Source organism: Glycine soja, chromosome 2 (assembly GCF_004193775.1).
Source record: "Glycine soja cultivar W05 chromosome 2, ASM419377v2, whole genome shotgun sequence".
Taxonomy (NCBI): Eukaryota; Viridiplantae; Streptophyta; class Magnoliopsida; order Fabales; family Fabaceae; genus Glycine; species Glycine soja.
In genome coordinates this window covers 46,898,078-46,922,914 of record NC_041003.1, presented here as the reverse complement: position 1 = coordinate 46,922,914, position 24,837 = coordinate 46,898,078, and the positions used below count along the sequence as shown (strand labels likewise).

The 24,837-nt window shown below is 33.4% G+C and overlaps 3 protein-coding genes across 4 annotated transcripts; 1 reads left to right on the top strand and 2 right to left on the bottom strand.

The window, feature by feature from the left end:
- Positions 1 to 2,064: 2,064 nt before the first annotated feature.
- LOC114399584 (dehydration-responsive element-binding protein 2C-like) lies at positions 2,065 to 4,547 on the bottom strand. 2 transcript variants are annotated; one of them, XM_028361792.1, is made up of 2 exons: positions 4,436 to 4,547; positions 2,065 to 3,729 (listed from the first exon to the last, which is right to left on the bottom strand). In XM_028361792.1, exon 2 carries the CDS (start codon positions 3,658 to 3,660, stop codon positions 2,482 to 2,484), a length of 1,179 nt encoding a protein of 392 aa, XP_028217593.1. In that variant the 5' UTR covers positions 3,661 to 3,729; positions 4,436 to 4,547; the 3' UTR covers positions 2,065 to 2,481. The 2 variants fall into 2 exon arrangements, with proteins under 2 accessions (XP_028217593.1, XP_028217595.1); XM_028361794.1 differs by having other exon boundaries at positions 2,065 to 3,714; positions 4,436 to 4,540.
- Positions 4,548 to 9,270: 4,723 nt separating this feature from the next.
- Positions 9,271 to 13,386, bottom strand: LOC114399578 (laccase-5-like). Its single transcript, XM_028361779.1, has 6 exons — positions 13,218 to 13,386; positions 12,964 to 13,115; positions 11,686 to 11,930; positions 11,372 to 11,500; positions 9,868 to 10,824; positions 9,271 to 9,674 (listed from the first exon to the last, which is right to left on the bottom strand). The coding sequence occupies exons 1-6, from the start codon at positions 13,311 to 13,313 to the stop codon at positions 9,544 to 9,546; spliced, it is 1,710 nt and encodes a 569-aa protein (XP_028217580.1). The 5' UTR covers positions 13,314 to 13,386; the 3' UTR covers positions 9,271 to 9,543.
- A 5,763-nt stretch (positions 13,387 to 19,149) lies between these two features.
- Positions 19,150 to 24,700, top strand: LOC114399549 (sorting nexin 2B-like). Its single transcript, XM_028361756.1, has 5 exons — positions 19,150 to 20,275; positions 21,201 to 21,410; positions 21,565 to 21,825; positions 24,220 to 24,306; positions 24,398 to 24,700. The coding sequence occupies exons 1-5, from the start codon at positions 19,340 to 19,342 to the stop codon at positions 24,476 to 24,478; spliced, it is 1,575 nt and encodes a 524-aa protein (XP_028217557.1). The 5' UTR covers positions 19,150 to 19,339; the 3' UTR covers positions 24,479 to 24,700.
- Positions 24,701 to 24,837: the final 137 nt, after the last annotated feature.

The following is a 24,837-nucleotide window of genomic DNA, read 5'->3' as shown; positions in this document are numbered from 1 at the left end:
AGTAAAAACAAGGAGAAGAAGGGTTATACATTAATAATGTAAAAAAAATTTATACACAGTTATCTAATTATAACTGTTTTACACTATTAATTAAATTCAAAAACAAAACTTAAAATTTATCAGATACTTAAAAATATATTTAAACCTAACATAAATTAAAAATTCTCTCATAAACTAAAATTAGCTTATACACAAGTTAGAATCAGTTTTTGAGAAAGTTTTTTTTAAGATAACAGTTACATCATATTTAGCATAATATTCATGCAAATATTCAGTAACTGTCCATACAACTTTAAGAAGTTAAAAAAGAGAATTCACACAAAATTTATGCATAAGTTCATTTTTTTAACTTATAAAGAATATTTTTATTTTTATTTTTTTTTATAAGTGCTTATTGATTTTTTTTCTAAACATGACCAAATTGTAGAAATTTTTGTTCATATATTATTTTTCTTTTTGATGCAACAGAAGGGCCAGGTGCCCGAAACCAAAAGAAAGAAAAACTAAAACAAAGGCACCAAAGAAGGTGCATCAATCATAAGCAAAGCACGAATAACATCCTTAGCCAAGCATCTGCAACACCATTATTTTCCCTTGGAATAAATCCCTCCGGAAGACGGGACACATTTCTAATATATCTTGCACCAAGTGAAGAGGATGATGAGTGCTGCAATAGCTAGAAACAAGTTGCAGCACTTCTTGAAAACACCACACTATTCATTCAGCTTCATTTTTCTAATTTAATTAAGGAGAAAAACAGGAGGGAATAGATAAAATCCCTTTTAAAAGTATTTTCTCCTTAAGTATACAGAAAATCAAAAATGAAGAAAATAATTTACTCTTTTCAAATTTATTCATTGTTTATCTCATTCTTCTCATTTATCAAGAGTAAAAAGGACACTCCTTCAGAAAAATAAAAAAAGAAAAGAGTAAAAAGGACACAATATCACTTATTCATTTTTACACTTTTTTCCAAAAAATACAAATACTCTTTTCTTTCTTTTATATTTTTTTTCTGGTCACTAAAATAGCCTAAAAATTAGCCACAGGGGGAGTTATCCAATCCTATATATAATTCAGTTTCCCTTCAAGACAAAAATTAGCCATGAAGTATGCACTTCAGTTTTCGTGAAAAATCATTATACAACTTTTAACATCAAGCTCGTTTCACGATAATTCAAATACAAAAGGATGATAGGAAATCTAAGCTGTGAAGCACTTGTTTCAACCCCCAACCGTCCCATTGAGTGTTACAGTTACAAACATTAAAATAAATAAATAAATAAATGTTTTACTAATCTAATTAAAAAAAAAAAAAAATAGAACACTCGTAACCAGAACCAGAACTAGATATCTCGGAAAAGCATAGTTTTCTTGTTGGAACCTGGAAAGCAGTACGAAGATCATCTATCCAAAGGGCAAAGACGAAGCAAAGAGCCGATAAAATCTCTTCAAAACATAAGAAACATAATAAATCGTAAGGGAAGAGCCGAAGCCTCACGAAGGTACCAGCTACTTCAGTTATTATTATCGTATACACAAGGGTCATAACAAAAATACGATATTTATTGTTGTAAACCATATTTTTTTTTAAGAGAATGTAAACGATATGGTTAATCATCAATTCAGTCTCTACCAAATTGATCTCCTGAAAAAAAAAGTCATTTATATTGTAAACTGACAAATAAAATAATGGCGATGTTAAATACTTGGGTGACACAACAAATAATCATTTTTTCCTTTCGTCTCTATTTACACGCATTAAATTCTCAGGTTGATTTCAAAAATCATTTTCCTATATAATTTAGTTTTGGAATCAACCTGAACAATTTAATGCCTGTTTGCTTCCGCATAAAAAACGTACATAATTATCTATTTCTAGGTCCGATTTGAATAAGGACGAATATAAAGGAGAGCGTTAGTTTAAACGTGGATACAATTGCTTTGGCGTATATCTAAACACGCTATTAGTCCCTAGTATCCTGAAATGGACTATGCATATCCAATTGAACTACCAAAGAGGACAACCAGTATTATTATAAATAAAGAACACAACAGGGACAGTAACAAAATTCAGAATACTTATTATATATACATTCCACTACTTGTTCAGTTTTTATACACAAAAAGTGAGCAATGATATGATATGCTCGACTATAGTTAGCCAAACGACTTTAAATAGTCTCCTCAGCTACACCTATGTAGTTAAAGGCAGTCCAATTTGAATCCCAAAAAACATGTAACTATGTAAGTGAAAAGAATTAACAAATATTGTCAGCTAAATTCTCCATTTTAAAAAATCTTACAGAGAATTAGCATATTTAAAAGAACACAAACAAAACACATTTCTTGTATTAGTTGTATAGTGGTATTCCTCTTATGCACCTATTATATAGCTAAAAAGGGGACAACAGCCCAAGAGACAGATTACTAGCAGACGCTAGAACCAGTTGAAAATGAAGCAGATACACGTAGCCTTCTCTAGCCACCCTTCCTTGCTTGCATGCCATTTGAATCATGGTTCAGATCATCATCCAAATTAAGAAATGGTGGTTCTTCCCCTCCACCATTATAGTCCCCTGGCTCCACTGTTTTCAAGAAATCTAATCCATAATCAACACCCGATGGTGTCTGCTCCATATGGGGCAAACTTCCTAACAACTTGGCATCTGGATTTTGCAACTGATAAATAAAGCTTGAAGGAGTATCGTCAACCTGAGGATTACCATCTCCAGGAAAACCCATTTGTCCAAAATCCAAACCTTGCATCAACACAGAGTTATCAATTGGGTTATTATCTATAAGCCCCAAAAGTTCATCCACCTGAAATAACTCATCCGCGGAAAAGCTCTTCAAGTAATCGTCAATAAAGTCAAAGCCATCAATCCATGACAAATCCATCTGATCTTTATTTACATTCTCTGCAACCTGCCCAGTATCATGTGTTCCTTCTAGTCCGACATCTTGAATTTCCCCAGCCCCTGTGTCCATGTGGTCCACAGCCTCATCCTTAGGCTCTTGCTTCATTCTACTAGTTGGTGAGGCAGATACGTAAGCCTTATGACAATCATTAAACTTATCATTCACATTCGCAGGTTTCTCGATAACATCCTCAACAGCACAAACCTCCGATTGGTTCGATGTTGTAGTAGTAGTGTCAGATGCTGCAGTTGCTGCCGAAGAACAAGACGACGATGCAGCCATCGAAGAGTCCTTCAACGATTCCTTAACAGAAGGATAATCTGTGATTTTGGGAAAATTGAGGCGTGCACAAGGACCATACATAGCTCTAGCAGCTTCATCATAGGCAAGAGCAGCTTCCTGGGCAGAAGAGAAGGTACCCAACCAAAGCCTGCTTCCTCTATTGGGTTCCCTAATCTCACCAACCCATTTCCCCCATGTCCTCTGCCTAACTCCTCTGTAGTTACACTGAGAATTTTGAGGTCCTCCCTTCCCTTTCATGCACCCTTTCTTCGAACCTTTAGCCGGCGCCTTACGAGTTGTTCTACTATCATCTTTGCCAGAATAAAGATGCTCATTGTATTCCTTCCACTTTGCAATAGTCTCAGCCACAGATTTGGACCCATCCCCTCTGCTCCTACTTTTCCTCTTTCTAGAAGAATCCAATGGCTTAAGAGAAACTTGATCATAAGCACCCATGTCCACAAAATCCAAGACACAAACTTCGCCACACAGTACTCAATGAAACTAAATCTGTGAATTCACAATCTGTTAAGAGAGAGAGAAAAAAAAAAAACAGAACTCTTCAGTAACCAAAAGAACAAAACAGAACATAAAGGTGGAAAAGTATATACAAAAAAAAAAAATCAACCACGAAACGAATTTTCGTAAACCCCAAGTAATAGATAAAGCTAAACTCCAAAAATAGAAATAAAAAATTTGCTCAACAAGTTTTTTTTTCTTCTTTTTTTATCTTTTCTTTTAAAAATCCTATAAGTATGAAAATAAGTCATAAAACTGATTTAGAGTTAGAGTATATAAGTGATGAAAAAGTGAAGATCAAACCTTATCTCTTAGACTTAACTTTTAGGCTAGCTTTTAGGTTGAGTTAAAACTAAGTTCCCATTCTAACATTCTAAAATGATATCATAAAATATCCAAAATTAGATTAATCCAAAGGAGTATTGGCGTGAGGGGTATTGGAAAAAAAATCTCACATCCACTAAAAATAAAACAAATTAAAATATGTAAGTAAGGAGATCCTTGAGGGGACTTTTAGGGTTGAACCTAAAAAAAAGTATGATAGTGACTAATAAATAACCCAGAAGCAAAACCCAAAAAATTAAAAACAGTAAAAAAAAAAAACCCTAAACAAAAATCGTACAAAGGAATTTGCAAAATAGGAATTAAAAATCATTCACTAGAAACAGAGAGTTATTAAGACATGAGAAAGAATTGGAAGAATGCTACTAACCTATGGCGATACTGAAGGTGTTGAATTTGAGAGAGAACTCAATGTTTTTCGGCTTATCGGTTTTATTTCTGGCTAGTGTGTTCAGTTTGGACTGAAGTAAATCTATAGCGGATTCAGAAAAATCTCTGGGCTGGCACCTTGGAATCTCTATTTATAGCATTCTCTAGATATTTCTGATATTTTTAATTGCACCCCAGAAATGTGGTGACGTGGCGCTTTCTTGGTCGCGTTATGATGCTTCGGACTCCCGAACCAGCTGGCACGTGGCGCTCGAACCTTCCCGAGCCACTAAAACGAGCTTTCTTTCCTCTCAAGTATTTCCGTCTTTTCTGTTATGTCCCTTACTTTTTCCGTATATTCTCAATTATGCCATTGCTAAACACCTAAATAAATATCTACTGTGTTTATTTATTCATTATTGGATAAAGATCAAATATCTTGTAATGTTAATCATATTCACCGGAAATAAATCGAAGCTTGTAGTTTCGTCTATGTTGCTCACGTCTGGAAAGTGGGCCTCGTTTAAACCAAACTGGGCCCGTAGCCCGATTGTACCAGATCTGCTTGTTTTTTTGTAGCTTTCCATATATAAATGACGGGAAAAATAACAAGTGAACTTCGCTAAATTATAAAATCAACTATAAGTCAACCATTTTTTTAAACTAAATGTCAATTTTAGAATAGATGTGGAGAAAGAACTTAATAGTTTTTTTGAAGCAAAAGATCTTAATAGTGTTGAAAGCCACTTTAATTAATTTTTTTATTCTTGGTTAAAATATTTATTTTAATACGTAAAATAATATGAATTTGTCTTTCCATTCATTTAACAAAAATAATTTTTTCAATAAACATAAGAAAATAGCGCTAAAAAAAACTAGAAGAGACTCAGTGATGCGCGTGCAATAAAATAATAGTGATAAATAATACAAAATAGGCGTTATTTGCCTTTTTTATGTTGAAAGATTTTTAAATCTTTAAACACCGTTTCATTGATTTTGTAACAAAAAAGAAATAGGTTTGGTTGATTTTAGAATAAACACGAAGGAATCTGTAGAAAATTCCAAAGTGGTAGATACCGAATCAGGTTTTTGAACATTTGAACCGATAGATACTAGCTTTACCAGGTTTAAAATTTAAACTTCCTAAACTATTTATGATTGAAATGAATATGTGGCATACAAGTAAAGTAGGCACATGTCAGCTGGAGAATGGATTATAAATATAAAATTACATTTTTATTTAAAAAATAGCCATATACAGAAGTGACCCATGCACGTGGGACACGTGCCAAGTTGTATATGTGCCACTTTTATGCAAGGGAATGGTAACACGTCATTTCTGAGTTGCGGTTTGGTTATATCCATATCCAGTGGATGAGAAAATTCCTGTTGAGTGTTGAGTGGCGGGGAAGCAGTTCGAAAGCGGTTACTAAATCGGTTCATGAATGATACAGAACATAGTATATATGTACGTAGTTGCTGACAAACATGAATCAAGTGAGACTAGTCTTTGATTACGTGTGAGTAAGCTTTGGCAACTTTCGTGTATGTATTTAAAAGGATGAATTTCTTCGCTCAACTTGGCATGCATTTTGGAATCTTTAAAACTTTTTCTTCTCATGCTAAAAAAATATCACACTCACACACACGGCTTCTGGATAATTCATTATCCAAAACATAATTAAAATGATTTTTTCATGTAAAATTAGATGGATAAAATACGTTATAGTACTAGTGAATAAAAACGGTTCACTTATTTATATAGTTTATATATAAAATGTTAATGCTAGTAATTATTGTGAGGAGTGCAGAAAAATGAGAGGAACCTTTATTACTTGGAAGGGTAAGTTAAGAAGAAGGTGGTAAACTTTTTTGATGAGGTGGTTATTTAAAAATTTTAGTTGAGTGAATTTTTTTTGGGAGAGAAATGTTTAATTTTTCAAATAAATATAATCGGTGGAAAGTTAATAGGTGTATTTTAAGAATGCCGCTATCATAATGAGAAGGTAAATGTAGACATGAGACATTTAATTTAATATCCAAGTTTCATTCATGAATGGAGTTATGAACCTTTGTTATATTATTTTTTTAAGTCTAAATATGTTTTTTTATTTGATATTTTCAGTTTTTTGACTTTGGTATACATCGTTAATATGTGAATGTTAAATAATGACATGATGTGACATCATCACTTTCACATTGTTTCCTTTAATTTTTACGTATTTAATAATTTTTTAAAAGACATGCATTTAGAGTTGGCTTAAGTAACTCATCAAGCATCATATCAATCTCATCATCAACAAAATCGTAATTGAGTCCTATACCATCATACCCCGCTAGCCTAATCTCATCCTCGTCTAGCCCCATGCACCGCCACCACGTAGCCACCTCCACCCACCCGGAGTGTGATGAGTACTACGCCCCCACCGTGGACTCTACCTCAAGGAGCTAGGTTACTTTTCAGGTTCAGAAGACAATGGTGGTGGCTCCTCCTTCGCCTACCTTTAATCTCATGAAACCCATGATGAAACACATTGTTGCCTAGGAAAGCATGTAGTGGGGTTCACGTGCGGAGCGAGGTAAAGGAGACTCCAATGTTGACTTTAAGAATAATAGAGTCAAACACTGGGAGGGTGAGAGAATACACGAGGTTGGAATGGATCATTTGGAGCTTTCTCTACATTGGAAAAACTAGATTTGATACATGAAAATTAAAAGTTTGAGTCGACTTTAGAGTTGACTAAGCCGACTCTAAACCTATGTCTTTTTAAAAATGATTAAATGCATAAAAATTTAAAGGGGTCATATAGGAGTGATGATGTGTATTATGTTTATCATATTATCACTTAATGATCTTATATTAACGACATATACCAAAGTCAAATATATATATATATATATATATATATATATATATATATATATATATATATATATATATATATATATATATATATATATATATTTGCATATGCAAGGGTAAGGCTGCGTACAACATCCCTCCCCCATACTATATATATATATATATATATTAACTGAGTAGCAATTTGAAAACGGGATAGAAAAAATATATTTATATTAAAACATTTGCTATATAAATAGTCATATGATAAAGATGGATTGCCGAAGCCAAAAACAAGAGAAGATAACATGTATGAGAATGTGTGATCGTCACTTCTATTAGAGTGTTAGAGAGTCTCTTGCGTTGACGGTATGTTATCATTTATTACAACTTTTAACTGAAATATCCAAGTAAATGTTCCTTTTAATCATTTGAGCAATGATGGATGTACACTATGTCTAGGGGTGCACTTTGCACCCCTTCATTTTTTAATACTCACAAGCAAAATTTATTTTTGACAAAAAATTATTAAGTAAAATAATATATTTTTGTATTTATTTAAAATTATTTTATTCAATGTAGAAATAATTTTATAGAATTTTGAAATAAAATAAATTTAATTAATTAAATTATAATTAGTTTGAATAAGTAATAAGTAATTGTATACATTTATAATTAAAAGATAAAATAACTAAAAATAAAAATAAGAAATAAAAACATTAAAAGAGAAAAAGAAATAAAATAACATAAAAAAGAAATAAAAGGAAGAAGAAAGAAAAAAAGCGTTGAATAAAAAAGAAAGAAAAAAAAATTGAAAAAAAAGAAGAAGAAAAAAGTATAATAGATAATAAAATAGATTTTTTTTTTCTCTATAAAAGAGGTAGATAGTAGTAATAATAGAATATAAAAAAAAAGAAAAAAAGAAAAAGGTTGAATTAAAAGAGATAAAAAATAAAGAAAGGAAGTCTTTGGAGGAAATTTTTTTAATCCAATGTTGACACGTGTTCATCCAAGACATTCTTTTATTAATAGTAATTTTTTTTTATTAATAGTAATAGATAATAGATAAGAGTAATATATTCCAAGATATAACTTTGTTTTTCTCCCAATTCCTGGCTTTGTTCTTGCATAGGTAAGAAGTTGGGCCAGGATGTTTTTGGTTTTTGGATCTACTTGTTAGATTACTTGTAGAGAATGGACTTTTTTATAATTTGTTCACTACCATTGTATCCACATTGATCTTCCCTACAAAGTATTTTTCACAATTGTTTGACATTATGTTTTTCCAAAATGCTTATTATGCAAATTATGTGATTGTCGCGTTATCTCGCCTTTCAACATTTCTGTATCTATTTGGACGAGATGGTATGCCAGTTGCTTACTTCTCAATTGACATTTCTCAATCTAGTTAAACATGCATGTCTAAGTATATTTGATTGTCTACCACATACAGAGCTTATACCTCAACAATCCATCCACTTCATCATTTGTAATCATTCTATGCATTACTATCCAATCCTACTTCGATGAAAATGTGTCGTGTTTTAATTTTCCAAAACCATTTAGTTTTTAAATTTATTAGGCACATATTATTAGTGTAAAAAAATGAACTATCAAACTAACAAGAAATTATTCTTACTATGATTTTGAAGATTAAAATTAACAAATTCACCATGTCAATTTATAACTAGATAAGTGCATGTGTTATTTATTCTTAGTTTTTTTTTTTGTTATATTGTGCTTCGTTTGTTCTTTTTTCTCCAATTAATATTTATCCTTTTAAGCTCCAACTTTATCATGAAAATATTTAACTCCTACCCCGTTAGTTTATTGTTTGATATCATTTGCAATGTCGAATACAATGCTTTCATATCGGACATTGAGTAATAGACTGTGTATTTTTTTTCCTTTTTAAACATTGTATTTAGTTTATCTCTTGTGACACAAACACACACACAATAAAAAGACACTTTGGTATAGAAAATATAGGGATAGACATAGTCAAAATCATCTTTCTTAATAACATTAACCACAAGGGGAAGAAAACAACTAACATCAATTTAATCAATCAGGCTTGTGACCATATCAGACGGCATTCTGTGTTAAAATCACCCCACCATCTCTTTTAAACCCGGTTCTCTATATGAAAAGAACAACAAAATAGAGAAAAAGGAGAAATACCTCCAATACAGGGAAACAACAATGAACTAGGAAAATTTTGGAACTGAACTATGGTAACAAATTCAATAATTTTGATTTTGATTATTCTAACATAGAGGCAGATCCTCGGGAGGGGGCTCTATGGATTGCAACAGGCCAACTCCATTATCCACCAAGAGCACAGTGGCCAAACCCCATCCGATGTGAACATCCAAGTGACAATGCATAATCCAAGCTCCTACACATATCACATCAACCAATTATTTTTCATTAAACATAAAAAAATGATATTTTTTTAGACAATACAAAATTGAGATTAAACTAATAAATTAGCATAATTTTTCATTATAAAGTCAACAAATATATAATTCATGTAATGATTTTTCTCTTTGGTGCAAAATACTAGTTTGATTTAAACTAAGTAATTTTACCTGGGTTGTCAGCAACAAATCTGATAACTGCCCATCCATTGACTGGCACAGCCACAGTGTTCCTCATAGGTGGATCAATAAGGTTGAACTTGGAAGTATCTTTGTTGGGGTCGAAATTCCCAAACCCCTCCGCCACGATGTAGAAATCATACCCGTGAAGGTGAATGGGGTGGTTCTCAGGGGTCACAATGCTAGTATCCTGCAACACAATCTGCACCCTCGATCCAAACTTCAACTTGGTCACTTTAGTCCCTGGAACAGGTTGCCACAAGGAACGACTCACATTACCAGTGTAATCAAACTTAACAGGAGGCTGCGTAGGAAAATCAGTGGTGAACACGCCTTGCACTCCAAGGTGATGAGCCTGCAAGATCGAAACGTTGTTGGGGAGAACAAACGAGACATTGTTCATGCTGGCAGTGAAGCGCGTTCCATTCGGTCCCTGGCATTGGTTTGCGTTGAAATTTTTTGGGCAATTGTTGAGTCCAAGGCCAATGGTGAAGAAAAGATTTTCATCGATTTCTGCGGGGACTTCAACTTTTCTGGGGCTTCTGAAGCTTTTACTGAATGCAGTGACTGTGTTGGTGTCGTTGTAGGCAGGGAGAGACGGCATAACGGGTTTGATCGAAGAACCCTTGGCGGGGCAAGGTGCGGATTTGTATTCGAGAATGGCGGTGGTGGTGGTGTTGTCAAACGGTGCGTTTTGCGCGGATTGGTAGGCACGTGCGGCCATGTAGTAGCGTGTGGGAGGTTGGTCACCTTGGATGAGGACATCGGTGGTTTGGCCTGGTCCCAGCATGATGACGTTGGTGGTGAAGGGTTTAAGGTAGGAAGCATCGGCACCAACCACCGTGAGCTTGTGGTTCGCCACTTTGAAGAACAAGGGTTGGTTCAGTGCTGCATTGATCACTCTTAGGAGGTTTGTCTCGCCAGAATCTATTGGAACGATGGTGCTGCCTACAATATTCCCAATCATCTCCGCTTTGTCAAATCATTGTACTACAAATTAATAATGTTCTGTTTTCTTAGCTTCCTATTTAGGAGTTTAGGATCTGCAGGATGTGTCTTAGACAAGTTGTATATTGCATGGCGATGCTTTGAAAAATCGTTTGTTTTTGTTCCAAGAGTACTTATAAAAAATTTGCTATTTTGTTTTAACGGAGGCATGTGTCTTTTGTAGTATTTATACTATCAAATTAGGATATTAGGTTTGTCTTTATGGTTTAAAAAAATGTATTAAATGTTAATCTACATTTCAAATTCATGGATTATTAATCAATTGGTACAGTCACTCTTCAATTCATCACACATTCATTTAAAGTTAAGAAAAGTGCAATTAATTGTGTTAGTCCAATTCGACCATTTTTTTCTTGTTTCGGTGGTTGGAGAAAATAAATCACTTGTTAAAAGGGTTATATATGTATATAAAATATATAGCCTTTGTAAATTGTAGATTAACACATTAATTAATGAGTTCAATGAAGAAATTAACAAATAATCAAACCTTGGCTAGAACACTTGTAAAGATCACCAGGTTGACCATTGATGGTGTATGCATCAGAAATATTAGGTGCTGCTCCTGTTTGTGTGGCTTGTCTCACAACATCGATCGGGTTTGCGTCCCACCACTCCCCTAATAATAATAATCATAATTTTCACTGTTAAGCCATCTTCATCATGTGCATAATATTTGTCCAAGGAAAAAAGAAAATAACAAATCCCCCAATATCGTTTCCTTAATCATCCCCTCCACGTTTTCATTAGTGCCTTCATTAATTACCAATTATAAATATCATATATGTGAATTATAATCATTACCAAGAAGAATTGGTGTCTCGCGCTTTGGCTTAGTGAAAGGATATGCCTCTCCCTCCCTGGGGTGAATGATTAAAGCACCATAAACTGTTGCTCTTAGCCATGAGCTATGAGCATGCCACCAAAGTGTTCCTTCTTGTCCTTGAATGGTAAAACGATAGGTGTAACTTTCTCCAGGACGAATAGGGCACTGAGTCACAAATTCTGGTCCATCAGCCCATCCTGTTCTCATTTGTCGAATTCCATGCCTAAACACATACAAGAAATTAACAAGGAGCAGCAAAAACTAAGTCACTCTTAACATTTTCTTGTAAAACTTTCATGCATGCAGTAATTATCTACTTTTCAACGGCTTTTACACTACTACGACACTTCATGCGGTGATATTTCACTTAATTCCTCACTGGTCAAAACTATCCACCCATCAAAATTTTTTGTAGGTAATCCTTTTCGAAACCTTGACAATCATTTTTGACTACTTTCAAGATCAACGACTGTCTCCACAAATCAATGAGACTTTTCAGAATGTTTTGTCTCATTTACACGTTTCCTTATAAACTTTTCAGAATGTTTTGTCTCATTTACATGTTTCCTTAGAAACTTTTCAGAAGGTCATTCATCTCATGACTACTTCAAGTCAAACACAGTTAACTGTGGGGTTCTTAAAGAATAAACTATCAAAAAATATTTGTATATTATTGATATAGATAATATCAATTAATTCATTTAAATTATCTTTAACTATATTCTCTCATACTTGTACTGCCTATGAATCTCTCTCAATTCAATGTCATTCGATTAAGGTAATACATATGTAGCATGCAATGCATAATGGAAACAAGATTAATTAAGGCAAAGCTCTTGCGTTTAATTCTCCCAAGTACAAAAAAATCTAAAAGAACTTTTGTTTTTGAATTTTAAGTATACTCATGGATCATCAGCACATGTTAAAAATACAAAAATACCAAGTTTTTATTAAAAAAAAAGTATTGTATCAAAAGTATAAAAGTTATTTAATTAAAAAAAAATTAGAAGAGAAATTGTATTGGTACAAAAATTTCGTGATAAATGTTATGCAACAAAGAAAGATGAAAAGAGAGAATATAAAACAAGATGATTGACGTGATGAGAAAAAAGATAAAAGGAAGAAATAATGTTATAGAAAATATAATATATGACTTTGTTGTATGAATAAGTGGTTTTTTAATAATTAATGACATTTAATAAAGTATATTTAAGGGTGAAAGCCGAAATGCTAGATTGCTTAATTTGATATGATACCAGTGAATGGTCACGTTGTAACGAGCTTTGTTAGTGACTTTGACGACCAAAGTGTCTCCATTGTTGACTTCCAATGTTGGGCCAGGGAATTGGCCATTCACCGTGATAGTGTTGTGGGTGTTGCACAGCCTCTTCACTGGCGTTGCTTGAATCTGTCTCGTTACAAATGGCAATAAGTTAATTACCTTACCAAGGAAAAAAGGGCACAAGAAAGGGAAAGAGAGAACAAAAAAAGTGAGGGAAAGAGAACGTACAACAAACTCATGCTCCTGGATTTTGGCATTGACTGAATACAATGCTGAAGCTAAGACAACAGAAAGGGCTAAGAAGATGGTCTTGAGAGCTTCCATAATTCTTTTATAAAAGACCTATGTGCCAATGATGGTTAAGGTTGCAATTGCAATGGAAGTGATAGTGGGAGGAGGATGCTTTTATAGGGGAGAACAAAGGAGAGAGCTTGAGTCATCCAGGTTGGCAGATTAGGTAATTTTGTTATGGCAAATTGGTCAGAGGCACTCTAAGAAACTTAGTTCAACCCTATTTAAGTTGTTGCACCCACTAGTTAATTACGTTCCTGAATGCTTGCTTCTCAAGTCTTCAATTTGGAGGTTGAATTTTCGCAAAACATAATTACTTTGAGACTGTTCAGGAATAGAATAATTTATTTATTAAGATGGGCTTAGAATAATTTACTCCTTTTCCCTTTAATTAATGGCATTTAACGCGGTACAATTACATCCTCAACTTTTTCATTCCTGTGAAAGTATTCGACATTTCAAAGGGTCCACAACTAAAAAGCACAGCAAAAAGGTTTTTATCTTTGCTGTCCAAGTCTAGTTGTGTCCTATGTATCTCTTTATTGTCAAGAAGTTACCATATGGCCTGAAATGGTTTGCCTATAGCAAACTAACATGTAATTCTGTGCAAGTAACCTTGCCCCGTCAAACATATTGTACTTTGTTTTTATCTAGCGATTCTTGTTAATTGGGATTGAGTATTATTTAATTGTAAGCTAAGTTTGGAAAGTGAAGAAAAGTGCAATTAATTGTGTTAGTCCAATTTGACTTTCTTTTTTTCTTGTTTCGGTGGTTGGAGAAAATAAATCACTTGTTAAAAAGATTGGTAATCGCTTTGATGAAAAAATTAATACTCATTAAAAATAACTATGACTTCTGCAAACATAATAGTTTGCCCTTTGTTGGACTAAACTCTGTTTTAGAATGTTATCACCACTTAAATATTGCCTTGATTTATCTATAATTAAGCATTAAATGTGTTAAAGAGGCTGTTTCTTAAGCTCTGGATCTCATGTTAGGCTAATTTTCTTTAGGGTATACCCTGACCCTCTTTTCTTCTCTAACTATTCAAGTGGCAAGTTGCTCAAGAACTCTTATGTTAGACTAAACTACTTGAATGCATTGATCTATAATTAACCAATAAATGATTAAATGCTAAAGAGGCCGTTTCTTAAGCTCCGGATCACATGCTAGGCTAATTTTCTCTTTTGGGTATGCCATGGCCCTCTTTTCTTCTCCAACTTGTTAAGTGGCTAGTTGTTCAAGAAGGCTTATATGTTAGGATATTTAGGCTAAGAGTTTTGTTTAATTCAAGTGGCTATTGATAGGAAAAAAAAAACTAATATTAAAAATGTAAAGAATGGTGTTGCCATTAGGTAAGTAGCAAATAAAATAGGGTCGAAATCAACGTGATTTGATTGGGTCCAACAAGAATTTAGTTAGAGATACTCGAGAAAAATGCAACTTAAGATCGAGTATTAAATTAGGTGGCCTGTCTCCCTATATTTCAAACGTGGATGATCAACGGGGAATTATAACACACAAGCTTGCAGTCATACTCAAGAATACGTACTTGGATGTATAATTATCAATATATCATCACTTTGACAAACATCTTCAGGGGGTGATCACCATAGCGCCACATGTTAAACAAAATGTCACAGGTAGCAGCTTTTTCAGATGTTTGACCATGTGATGGAGGATTTGGTTTCCCTAATGATCTGTTCGTTATGTAATGTATTTTCATAATATCATATCCAATTCAATTATTTATAAACTAAATATTAACTAAGTATACTAGTTTCTTTCACATAAGTCTCATGAAATTATTTGACTTCATTGATGATAGCAACGGACACGGTAAAGGTTGGACTAGTCTATTTTAGAATTTGTCGTGACGCAAATTCGTACAATTTATAAATTCTTAAATCTCAAGGAAGATATGTGGAACGTTTTCCTCTAGTAGTATTCTCACTCTATCTTTCGTAAGAAGGTATAGTGTCTTTGATTGAGTTGATAACAACATGTAGCCAAGGCCCCAAAAGATTATTTTGGTTTGTCACAAAACCGTTAGATGCTGAGAATGAAAGCATGTCAATTGAGGCTGATTGTGACAAAACTTAACACGAGATAGGGAACCCAAATGACCAATTGAATAGGTGAACAAGAAATAAAGAAAGAACAACATCATATATGAAAGTTGGTAGAGTTTGTTACTGACTTTTCTCATATTCTTGAGATGGAAATAATAGGAAGCACTTCAAAAGTCGTTAAACACAGTGTGAAAACAAAAAATAAAAAATAAAGCAAGAAAGCTGAAAATTGACACAAGAGCAGAAACCAATTCCTTGTCAAAATTTGCTGGTGCTTGGTCTCTCTCGCAATAGCTTTTCATTTTTCTGGTAATATAATTATTTCCCACCTTAATTCTTGTTTGGGGTGTTTGATTTCTTGGGTTTTCATTTTCATGGTTAGTTATAAGTGGGTGCGAACTTGAGCAAATTTAATTCCCGTCAACGTTTTCTCTAATCCAAATTAATTAGAGAGATTAAAGAAATTAAATTAAACAGCAAATCCATCATTTCTTCGGTATAGAAATGGGACCTTCTTAAAGACCACGCTCAAAATGATAAGTTTTTCCTTTGTTGTAAAATGCACATGTTATGGAAATGAAGCCCTAACACGAGTTTCGATCGGTGAGAGGATAATCCTTACAAGTTCATCGAACTCACTATAATGCTGTATCAACTTTTATGTGCATGTTCCATGTGTGACGCATCTAACGCCCCTAGCTCTATTGATGTCACAAGGACGAAAATTTCTGTTGGCTGGTTGGTGTACAAGGACAAATTTTATACAACTATTTTGTATCACGAGAATCACACTTGAATTAATCTCATCTAAACTTTGTTAACTAACTAAATTGAAAACTTGATTTAACTTTACACCAATTATCATGTTTTGATATATTCTAATTCGATTAGTAGATAATGATACACAGAAATCTTATTATTTTAAATATATCTTTAATATTTTTTTTATATCACATCATAAACTCTATTGTATTTATATTTTTCCCCCTCTTTTTTCTCTCTTTTTAGGTATTCAATAGTGGGTGTTCATATAACATTTTCATTAGAATAAGGCAAATAATTGAGGAAGAATACTTGAACATTCCATGAATCTAAGGGCGCTGTTTGTTTCTCTTCTTAGTTTTTAATTTTAAAAATTGCTTGTTACCATCATATTCAACAAAAAAAAAAGCTTTATTTAAATAATTAATTATTTATGAATTCTTAAAATTGTCATTAATATATATTTACAAATTTATGATTCAAGTAACAACCAAAAGAATAACAAATGGGGAAATTTTCCATTGATTGTACCATAACTTAAACAAAGTTAAAGTAAATTGTTGAAATACTTTATCCATAAATATTAGTATGAATGAAAAGAGTAAAACCGGAAAGGTGAAGTCCTTATAAAGTACTGCTTTTATACATACATGCAACAAGGAAAACATAAATGGAGTACTGAAAACAGGAAGAGGGACGAGCTAGACCAGAGGATAAGCAGTGAGTGAGATCAGCAGATGGTCAATATGCAATTAAGCAAATATGTATTATTCATAGTCATTGTCAAAAAGGAAAAAAAGTTAAAAAAACAAAAACAAAACAAAAGGTTGAAACATAATTGAGGCCTTGGCACACATGCCATCCACCTTCCTAATGATATCTCACATGCATGGGTCACATTTTCTTCTTTGTTAACCATAAGCCCATAAGAATTGCTGGAAGAAGCCAAAAACCATAATCACTACTCCACACCAATGACTTGTGATTTGTGGTTGTGTGTTTGCATCAAGCAGATCTATAACTTTTACCACTCTTCTATGCTTTTTCTCTTAATAATACTAGTTACTGTCTACTTGACTAGGAACAAGGAAGTTTCCCTCCCTACTTATCTCTTCACCTTTATTTTCACCTATCAATGTCTCAAAATTAGCCCAATCATAACGGATATATAAGCATCTTAAGTTCTTAATAGTGGTGTCATTTTTATGTTCACCCGTTGTGACATAGTCACATAGAATAGAACATTCAATGAGTCTGGCCTGCTATCTTGCTCTATTAACACGCATATGAGTATGTTTGAATATAAGGTTAGAAGTATTTTTGAGAATAAAAAACCTTATATTTTCAGTAGAAAAATTCTTAAAAATGTTTTTGATTTATATCCAAACAAGTCTAATATGTTTACATATATCATCTCGAGAAATTTTAAGAAAATCGCATGGTGGATTTTGTTCTACATGAAGTGGAAAAAAACCAATTGATTATTCGTCATATTAGTGAACAAGTGGTTTTTTTTTTTTAACACAAAGCTCAAATATTTTGAGTGACAAAAATCATTCATGTCTTCTTGGTTAATTGATTATCAACATATCAAATTATTAATTAAATTCTTTAAAATTTGAAAATAAAAATCATTTTTAGAAAACAAAAACAAAAAATAAACACTCAATTCAAACGTAATAAGATTTAGTTGAAACAAAAAAATGGGGAGGCCGCACCATAAAAAAAAAAGTACGCTTAATGCTTCATCTCCGAAGTAACATTATTTGAAGAATTCTACACGAGTAACAAGAAGACACATATTTCATTTCAAATCGGCATTAACTAAAGCAAACATCTTCACATGCTCATCGTTTAATTGCCCATGATAAATGTACTAATTTTCTTTCTAAGATTCTGTAATGAGAATGTCATATCCTAATTATTACAATCATTAAGAGAAATATACTAAACACATTCATAAACATTTATCAATGATGACACCCTCAATATTAGGGATGAACTACGAACGGATGTATCAAAGATTGGTTAGGATCAGTTTCTTAAACCAAAATTTGACCCGGTAAATTAGAGATATGATTAGATAAAATAAATTAAACTTCCACAAAAATTAAAAATAACTTATACATTTAATTTTTATAAAATCTCTTCCATTTAACTCTTTCAAAAGCTTAAATTATTGAGAAAATTTAATTTAGCCATTTCAAACCATCTTCCTTTTATCTTTATCAATTATTTTTAATCTACTTTTTTTTATCTCCATTTCTAAATTAAATTTTAATATAACAACAAATAGATGATCTTAGTGAAATTAGCTTCAATTCCTTTAAATAAAATTTTAAATTTAAGTCTTATAAATAAAAAAAAATATAATTAAAATATTTTTTTTACAAAGATTTGTTTTGTTATTTATAGACCCGATAAATATTTTATACTAATAATAACCTAATTACATAAAAAAAGTAAATTTTAATATTTTTAAAAGAAATTATTATCATTTTAAAATTATATATCACAATTAAAAATATTTATTATAAATCTTTATATATTAAAAAATTATTTATAAATTTAATGGTTATGCACGGAAAATTTATACTATCCTCCAATCACAAATTATCATTATATAATTTTTAAAAGTAATTATCATTAAAATTAATAAACTTATTATATATCATCTAACACGTTGATAAATATAAAATCATTCTGACTTAAATAGAGATTTTGAATTCAAATAGAAATTAATTTATTATGATTAATTATGATTAAATAATAATATAAAATTATTTTAAACAATCAATTAATGGATAACTTATTTTATTTTATTTATTATATACAATACTCATACTCAAAATACTAATTCAATTGGAAAACATAATTTGAAGCCGCTCTACAAAGTACTACATAGTTTGTCTTAATCAATTAAAGAAACATAGTAATTTGAAAGATAGAAAAATAAAAGAACATTGGAGGAAATAATGGCACAATTACAGCAAAGAGAGGAGATTGGCAATATAGTAGTAACAAGAAACTCCACACATAATAAACAGCCAACAGATGTTAATCCATCTAAAGTCTGAATGGGTGTGACACACAAGAAAAACGAGCCTATTGTTTTTTTCTTACACCAAGCACCTAACTCTCACTCCTTCTTCTTCGCTTTCTTCACACTCCCAATTTGCTCACCATGATCTCCAATTCTCTTCCCTCGTAACCAGATCATCCAAAATGATGAATCACGATTCCGACGACCAACAGCATCACATTCTCCACGCCTCCCAGGACGACGAGATAATGGACTCGCTGATCCTCCACCACGACGACGACGGCTCCTCCGTTCACCATCACCACCGTCCTACGTCGCCGCAAAGCCCTAATTCCCCTTTCAACTCGTTCCTTGACCCTCCCTCTTACGCCGATGCAATCTTCACCTCCTTCGATTCCAACGGCCACGACCAAGCCGTCGAGTCCCCCGCCGCCCGATTCGGCTCCGGCGACTACCTCCACATCTCCGTCACCGATCCTCAGAAGGAGCAGGACCTCGCCACCTCCACCTCCCTCGTCCCTGGCGCCGCCACCTTCTACACCTACCTCATCACCACGCTCATCAACCTCCCTGAATACGGCGGCGTCGGTTCCGAGTTCGCCGTCCGGAGGCGATTCCGTGACGTGGTGGCGCTCTCGGAACGGCTGGCGTTGGCGTATCGCGGGTTCTTCATCCCGGTGCGGCCTGACAAGAGCACGGTGGAGAGCCAGGTGATGCAGAAGCAGGAGTTCGTGGAGCAGCGGCGCGTGGCGCTGGAGAAGTACCTCAGGAAGCTGGCGGCGCACCCGGTGATCGGGCGGAGCGAGGAGCTCAGGCTGTTTCTCGAGGCCAAGGAGCGGCTGCCGCTGGCGAAAACCACCGACGTTGCGTCGCGGATGCTCGATGGCGCCGTGAGACTGCCGAGGCAGCTGTTCAGTGGAGAGGCGGAGCTGGGAGAGGTGGCTCAGCCGGCCAAGGGCGGGAGGGACTTGCTCAGGATTTTCAAGGAGTTGAAGCAGTCTGTTGCCAATGACTGGGTTGGGAGCAAGCCCCTTGTTGTGGAGGAGGATAAGGAGTTCATGGAGAGGAAGGATAAGTTGGTGGATTTTGAGCACCATCTTAGCAATGTTTCTCAGCAGGTTTTGTGTTTCACTGATTTTGCCTTTAGTGTTTGTTAGTTCACTATGGTGCATTTTGGGTAATAAGCTTAACCATGTGCTTATTCAGTAAGTTCATTATAAGATTAACTATGGTGCATTTGGTAATCAGCTTAAAGTTCTTATTCAGTAAGTTCATTATGAGATTAACTATGGTGCATTAGAAGCTTAACCAAGTGCATTTGGGTAATGAGCTTAATTAAATGCTTATTCAGTAAGTTCACTATAAGGTTTTGGCTTCCATGTTTGGTAATTGACTATGGTGCATTTGCGTAATCAGCTTAATTACATGCTTATTCACTATGAGATTAACTATGGCGGCATTATAAGCTTAACTAAGTGCAGTTGGGTAATGAGCTTGACTAAATGCTTATTTGATAAGTTCATTATAAGCTTCCATTTTTGTTAGTATGGTGCTTTTGGGTAATCAGCTTAACTATGTGCTTATTCAATAAGATCATTAAAAGCTTAACTAAGTGCATTTGGGTACTTAACCAAGTAATAATTATCGAAAGAAGTTTAAGAGTTTATAAGAAGCTTTAAGTTGCTTTTGAGCTTATCCTAATACCTGCTAAAGCACTTAATTATAAGATATGTCTAAATAATTCTGTAAAAGCACTTCCAAACACTCTATGGATGCATGTTATTATAGCTTATTATGGGGGAAATAATAGCACTTTTTAGTAGCTTCTTGAAAGAGATTTTGAAAAAAATATTGTTAGTTGGTTGAATTGAAAGGCATTCCTCTTCAAGTGTTGCTTTGGTTATTGAATTTTGTTTAAAATGTGCCCCTTTTTTGGAATTGTGTTACCATGTCCATTTTTGTCATGTGGAACTGAATAAGAACAATATTGTTTTCCCTTTTTGATTGCTGAGCTTGATTTTGTTTATCCGCATTGACCTGCAGGCTGAATCCCTTGTCAAGTTTCAGCAAGACATGGGTGAAACGATGGGTGAACTAGGTCTGGCTTTTGTTAAGCTTACAAAATTTGAGACAGAAGAAGCCATATTTGAGTCTCAGAGAGTTCGAGCTGCTGACATGAGAAATGTGGCAACTGCATCTGTTAAAGCAAGCAGGTTATATAGAGAGCTGAATACACAGACAATCAAACATTTGGCAAGTACACATATTCTTATGACTTATGATAGAACCTTTAAGCTTGTTTATAAATCTATGGTGGAATCTCTCATGATGATAGATGCGTTAACCTCCTGATATATTCCCTAACTATTTTCTGTTGTTGATGAGTAATATTTTCTTTATGTTGCAGGATAAACTACATGAATACCTTGGGACAATGCTAGCTGTCAACAATGCATTTTCTGACAGATCGAGTGCATTGTTGACTGTTCAAACTCTCTCATCAGAACTAGCTTCTTTACATTCACGGGTGGAAAAGCTTGAAGTTGCTTCATCCAAAATATTTGGTGGAGACAAGTCTAGGATGCGGAAAATTGAAGAGTTAAGAGAAGCCATTAGAGTTACTCAGGATGCTAAAATTTGTGCAGATAGAGAGTATGAACGAATCAAGGTAACATTTTACTTACCTTATATTGGGTTGTCCTCTCCCTTCTTTGACATATGTAACTCCGACTCAGCTGTAGTCTTGCAACTTTGAGCTTTTATCCCCCTGCATATTAACTCATTTTTCACTTTCAGAACTGACTTATCCATATTTTATTTGTCATACTATACAATGCATGTCTCCATATTTGTCATATATTGAAGATTATTGTCTTCATTTGCTTTTGTCTCATGTGTCCATACAACATATATATAAGAGAATAAGAGATAATTACACTTCGATCTTGTTTGTTTTAAAAATTATACCTACCTCTCTTATGTCTCTTGTTTTGTTAATTTTAAGGTAATGTGTATGTTTCTTGCATAAAAATAAGGGAGGTATTGTAATTTTTTAAAAATAAAGGGTCTTTAAGCATAAGAGTACTACAATATAAAATAAGGGACGTAAGTGTAATTTCTAAATCAATTAAGTTTTAGGTGTAATTATCTCTAACTTCAAGATAGATCGGTGATTCAGTGTAATTACCCTATATATAGAATATAAAATATATATTATACCCCATGAGGAGGCTTTACTACAAGTTCCATGCAGGATAGTGAGTGGAAGTTTCAGGCATACATATATATAAAAGCTAAGAGGTTTAGGTGTAATTATCCCTAATTTCAAGAGAGATTGGTGTAACTATCCCTATATACTGGGTTCTGATTCCTCTGGTTTTATGGGCTGAGTGAACTTGACACAGGATTAGTTCACTGGTTTTTCAATACAATCAATAGTAAATTTAGTCAATAGATTTAAACTTAATTTCTAAATCCTTGCCATCTCATCTCAATATTGTAAAATCCAGTATTTTAAAAACTGGGTCCATCATTAAATTGGTGAACAGGTGAAAAAATGGGTCCATCAAAATGAATATTATATTTTTATTAATATTTATTGAACTAGTCCAATATTTTTTATTATTATATAATAGATCAAATAATAAAAAACAAGAAATCATATGGAATCAAGTTAGGTAAAAATTTAAATTAGCACAAAACAACCATATTAGATGTCCTGCAAGATTTATAAAAAAAGGTTAAATAACCTTCCACCAAGTGGCATTTGAAGTTAAAGCAAAAAAAAAAAGATAACCATTATTATGTTGAAAGTGCATCAATATACTACATGGGACACTAAGTGGAGCATCCAAGCATATATTTTATATCAAAGCTTCAAGTTAATCAATATGTTGCATAGTGCTTCAGAGTCTCACATAGTCACATTAGACATCGATTGAAAAATTCAAGCATGTAGCATATCTAAAAGTTAAGGAGACTACATTTGAGTCCCACGTAAGATAATGAGTATAAAACATGCAAGCATATAATATATACAAAAGCTAAGAGTAGGGAAATCCATCTCATGCCTTGCTTATACAGTTATACATAGCTTGTATTAGACGACCACTATTTGGCTCAACAAATATTTTTTAGAGTTAAACAACTCTAAAAATAAAAAACAGTTCAAACTAATATGTTTTGCAAGTGAGACCTGTTTATCTGTTTTTCCCTTCCTGTTCTTGGTTCCTCTTTCTCCCGCTCCTGCTTTATGGGTTAAAAAAACTGAACACAGGATCAATTCACTAGGTTTTCAGGTTGAACCAGCCCAGTTATTTAATCAACAGTAAAATCTATAAATTTGGTTTCATTAGGACTAAACTTGTATTGATTGATGAGGTAAGTTTGTATATGTGCAGATTAGAATCAGATGAAGGCACGGGCAGTAAAATTTGTTTATAATGTTTGCTTCATCTGATATTTTGTTTTGGAGAAATTGTTAGAAGAAGCATCCCATGAAAAGAAAAAATTCAGCTGATCTAGTATCAGCTAATTTAGGCTCTATATAACAGTAGATTCTGTATGGCATGATTCACCTGCCCCAAAATACTCTAGCTCATCTGTTATTCTCAGTTATGGTAGACTCTGAATCTGCTTTTTTGTTGTCACTAATGCAATCACAAAAAACCTTTGGGTTGTTTCGATGGAACTAAGGGAAATTTTATGAGTCACATCAAATGAGAAGACTGTGGAGGCCAGAGGAAGTAAAATTTGTACTTTCCGATTTACAGTTTTGTTGAGATCCATATATGTTGGATGATCTTTTCATCTTTTTTGTCAAAATAGGTTCCAGTTTTTCATCTCTTAACAATTTGTTCCATTATATCTTTGTTTATCGGTTCTCCAGATTAAGATGTGATTTCGTTATATGTATTGTTCATATTTAGTTCAAATTTCTATTAAGATTTAAGAAAAAACAAAATATCAATTAAAAAGTTTATGAAATATTGTTGGGAAGTCTTTATCATGGAATACTGTGTCAAAAATCAAAATATCACTTATGATTGTGGAATGTTTGCAGGAAAATAATAGGAGTGAACTTGAAAGAATTGATCAAGAGAGGAATAGTGACTTCCTAAGCATGCTGCGAGGGTTTGTTGCAAATCAAGTAAAGCTCATTTATCTTCTATGTTCTGTAAGCTGTTGCGTTTATCTTTTTGATTCAGAACACTAACTATTCTTCTTCACCCATTTTACAGGCAGGCTATGCAGAGAAGACAGCAACTGTGTGGGAGAAGCTTGCGGAAGAAACGGCTGCTTACTTGAGAGACAGCAGCTAAAATGTACTTGGCTGTAAATTCTTGTTTTTGCCTTTTTTATGCAGAAAAGTAGTTCTAGATTTTGGTTCCATTAATTTAATCTTATGTAGTTACATTACTTTAGACGAACTTAGTGTTAGCTCAGAGTTGTATATGCATATATCCCTTTTATTTTTGTCCGACATTCAAGATTTCAATGTGTTTTAAGTTTTAACTAATCTGAGTTGTACATTTCTTGTTATTCCTTTGATTTTCATGTTATAAAGTAATGTTTAATTTTTGTTGTGCAGTTGTGTATCTAATAATAGTTACATTGGACGAACTTGGTATGAAAAGAATACGGATGACTATGTTTTCCTTGGTTTAATTGGAGAGAATAA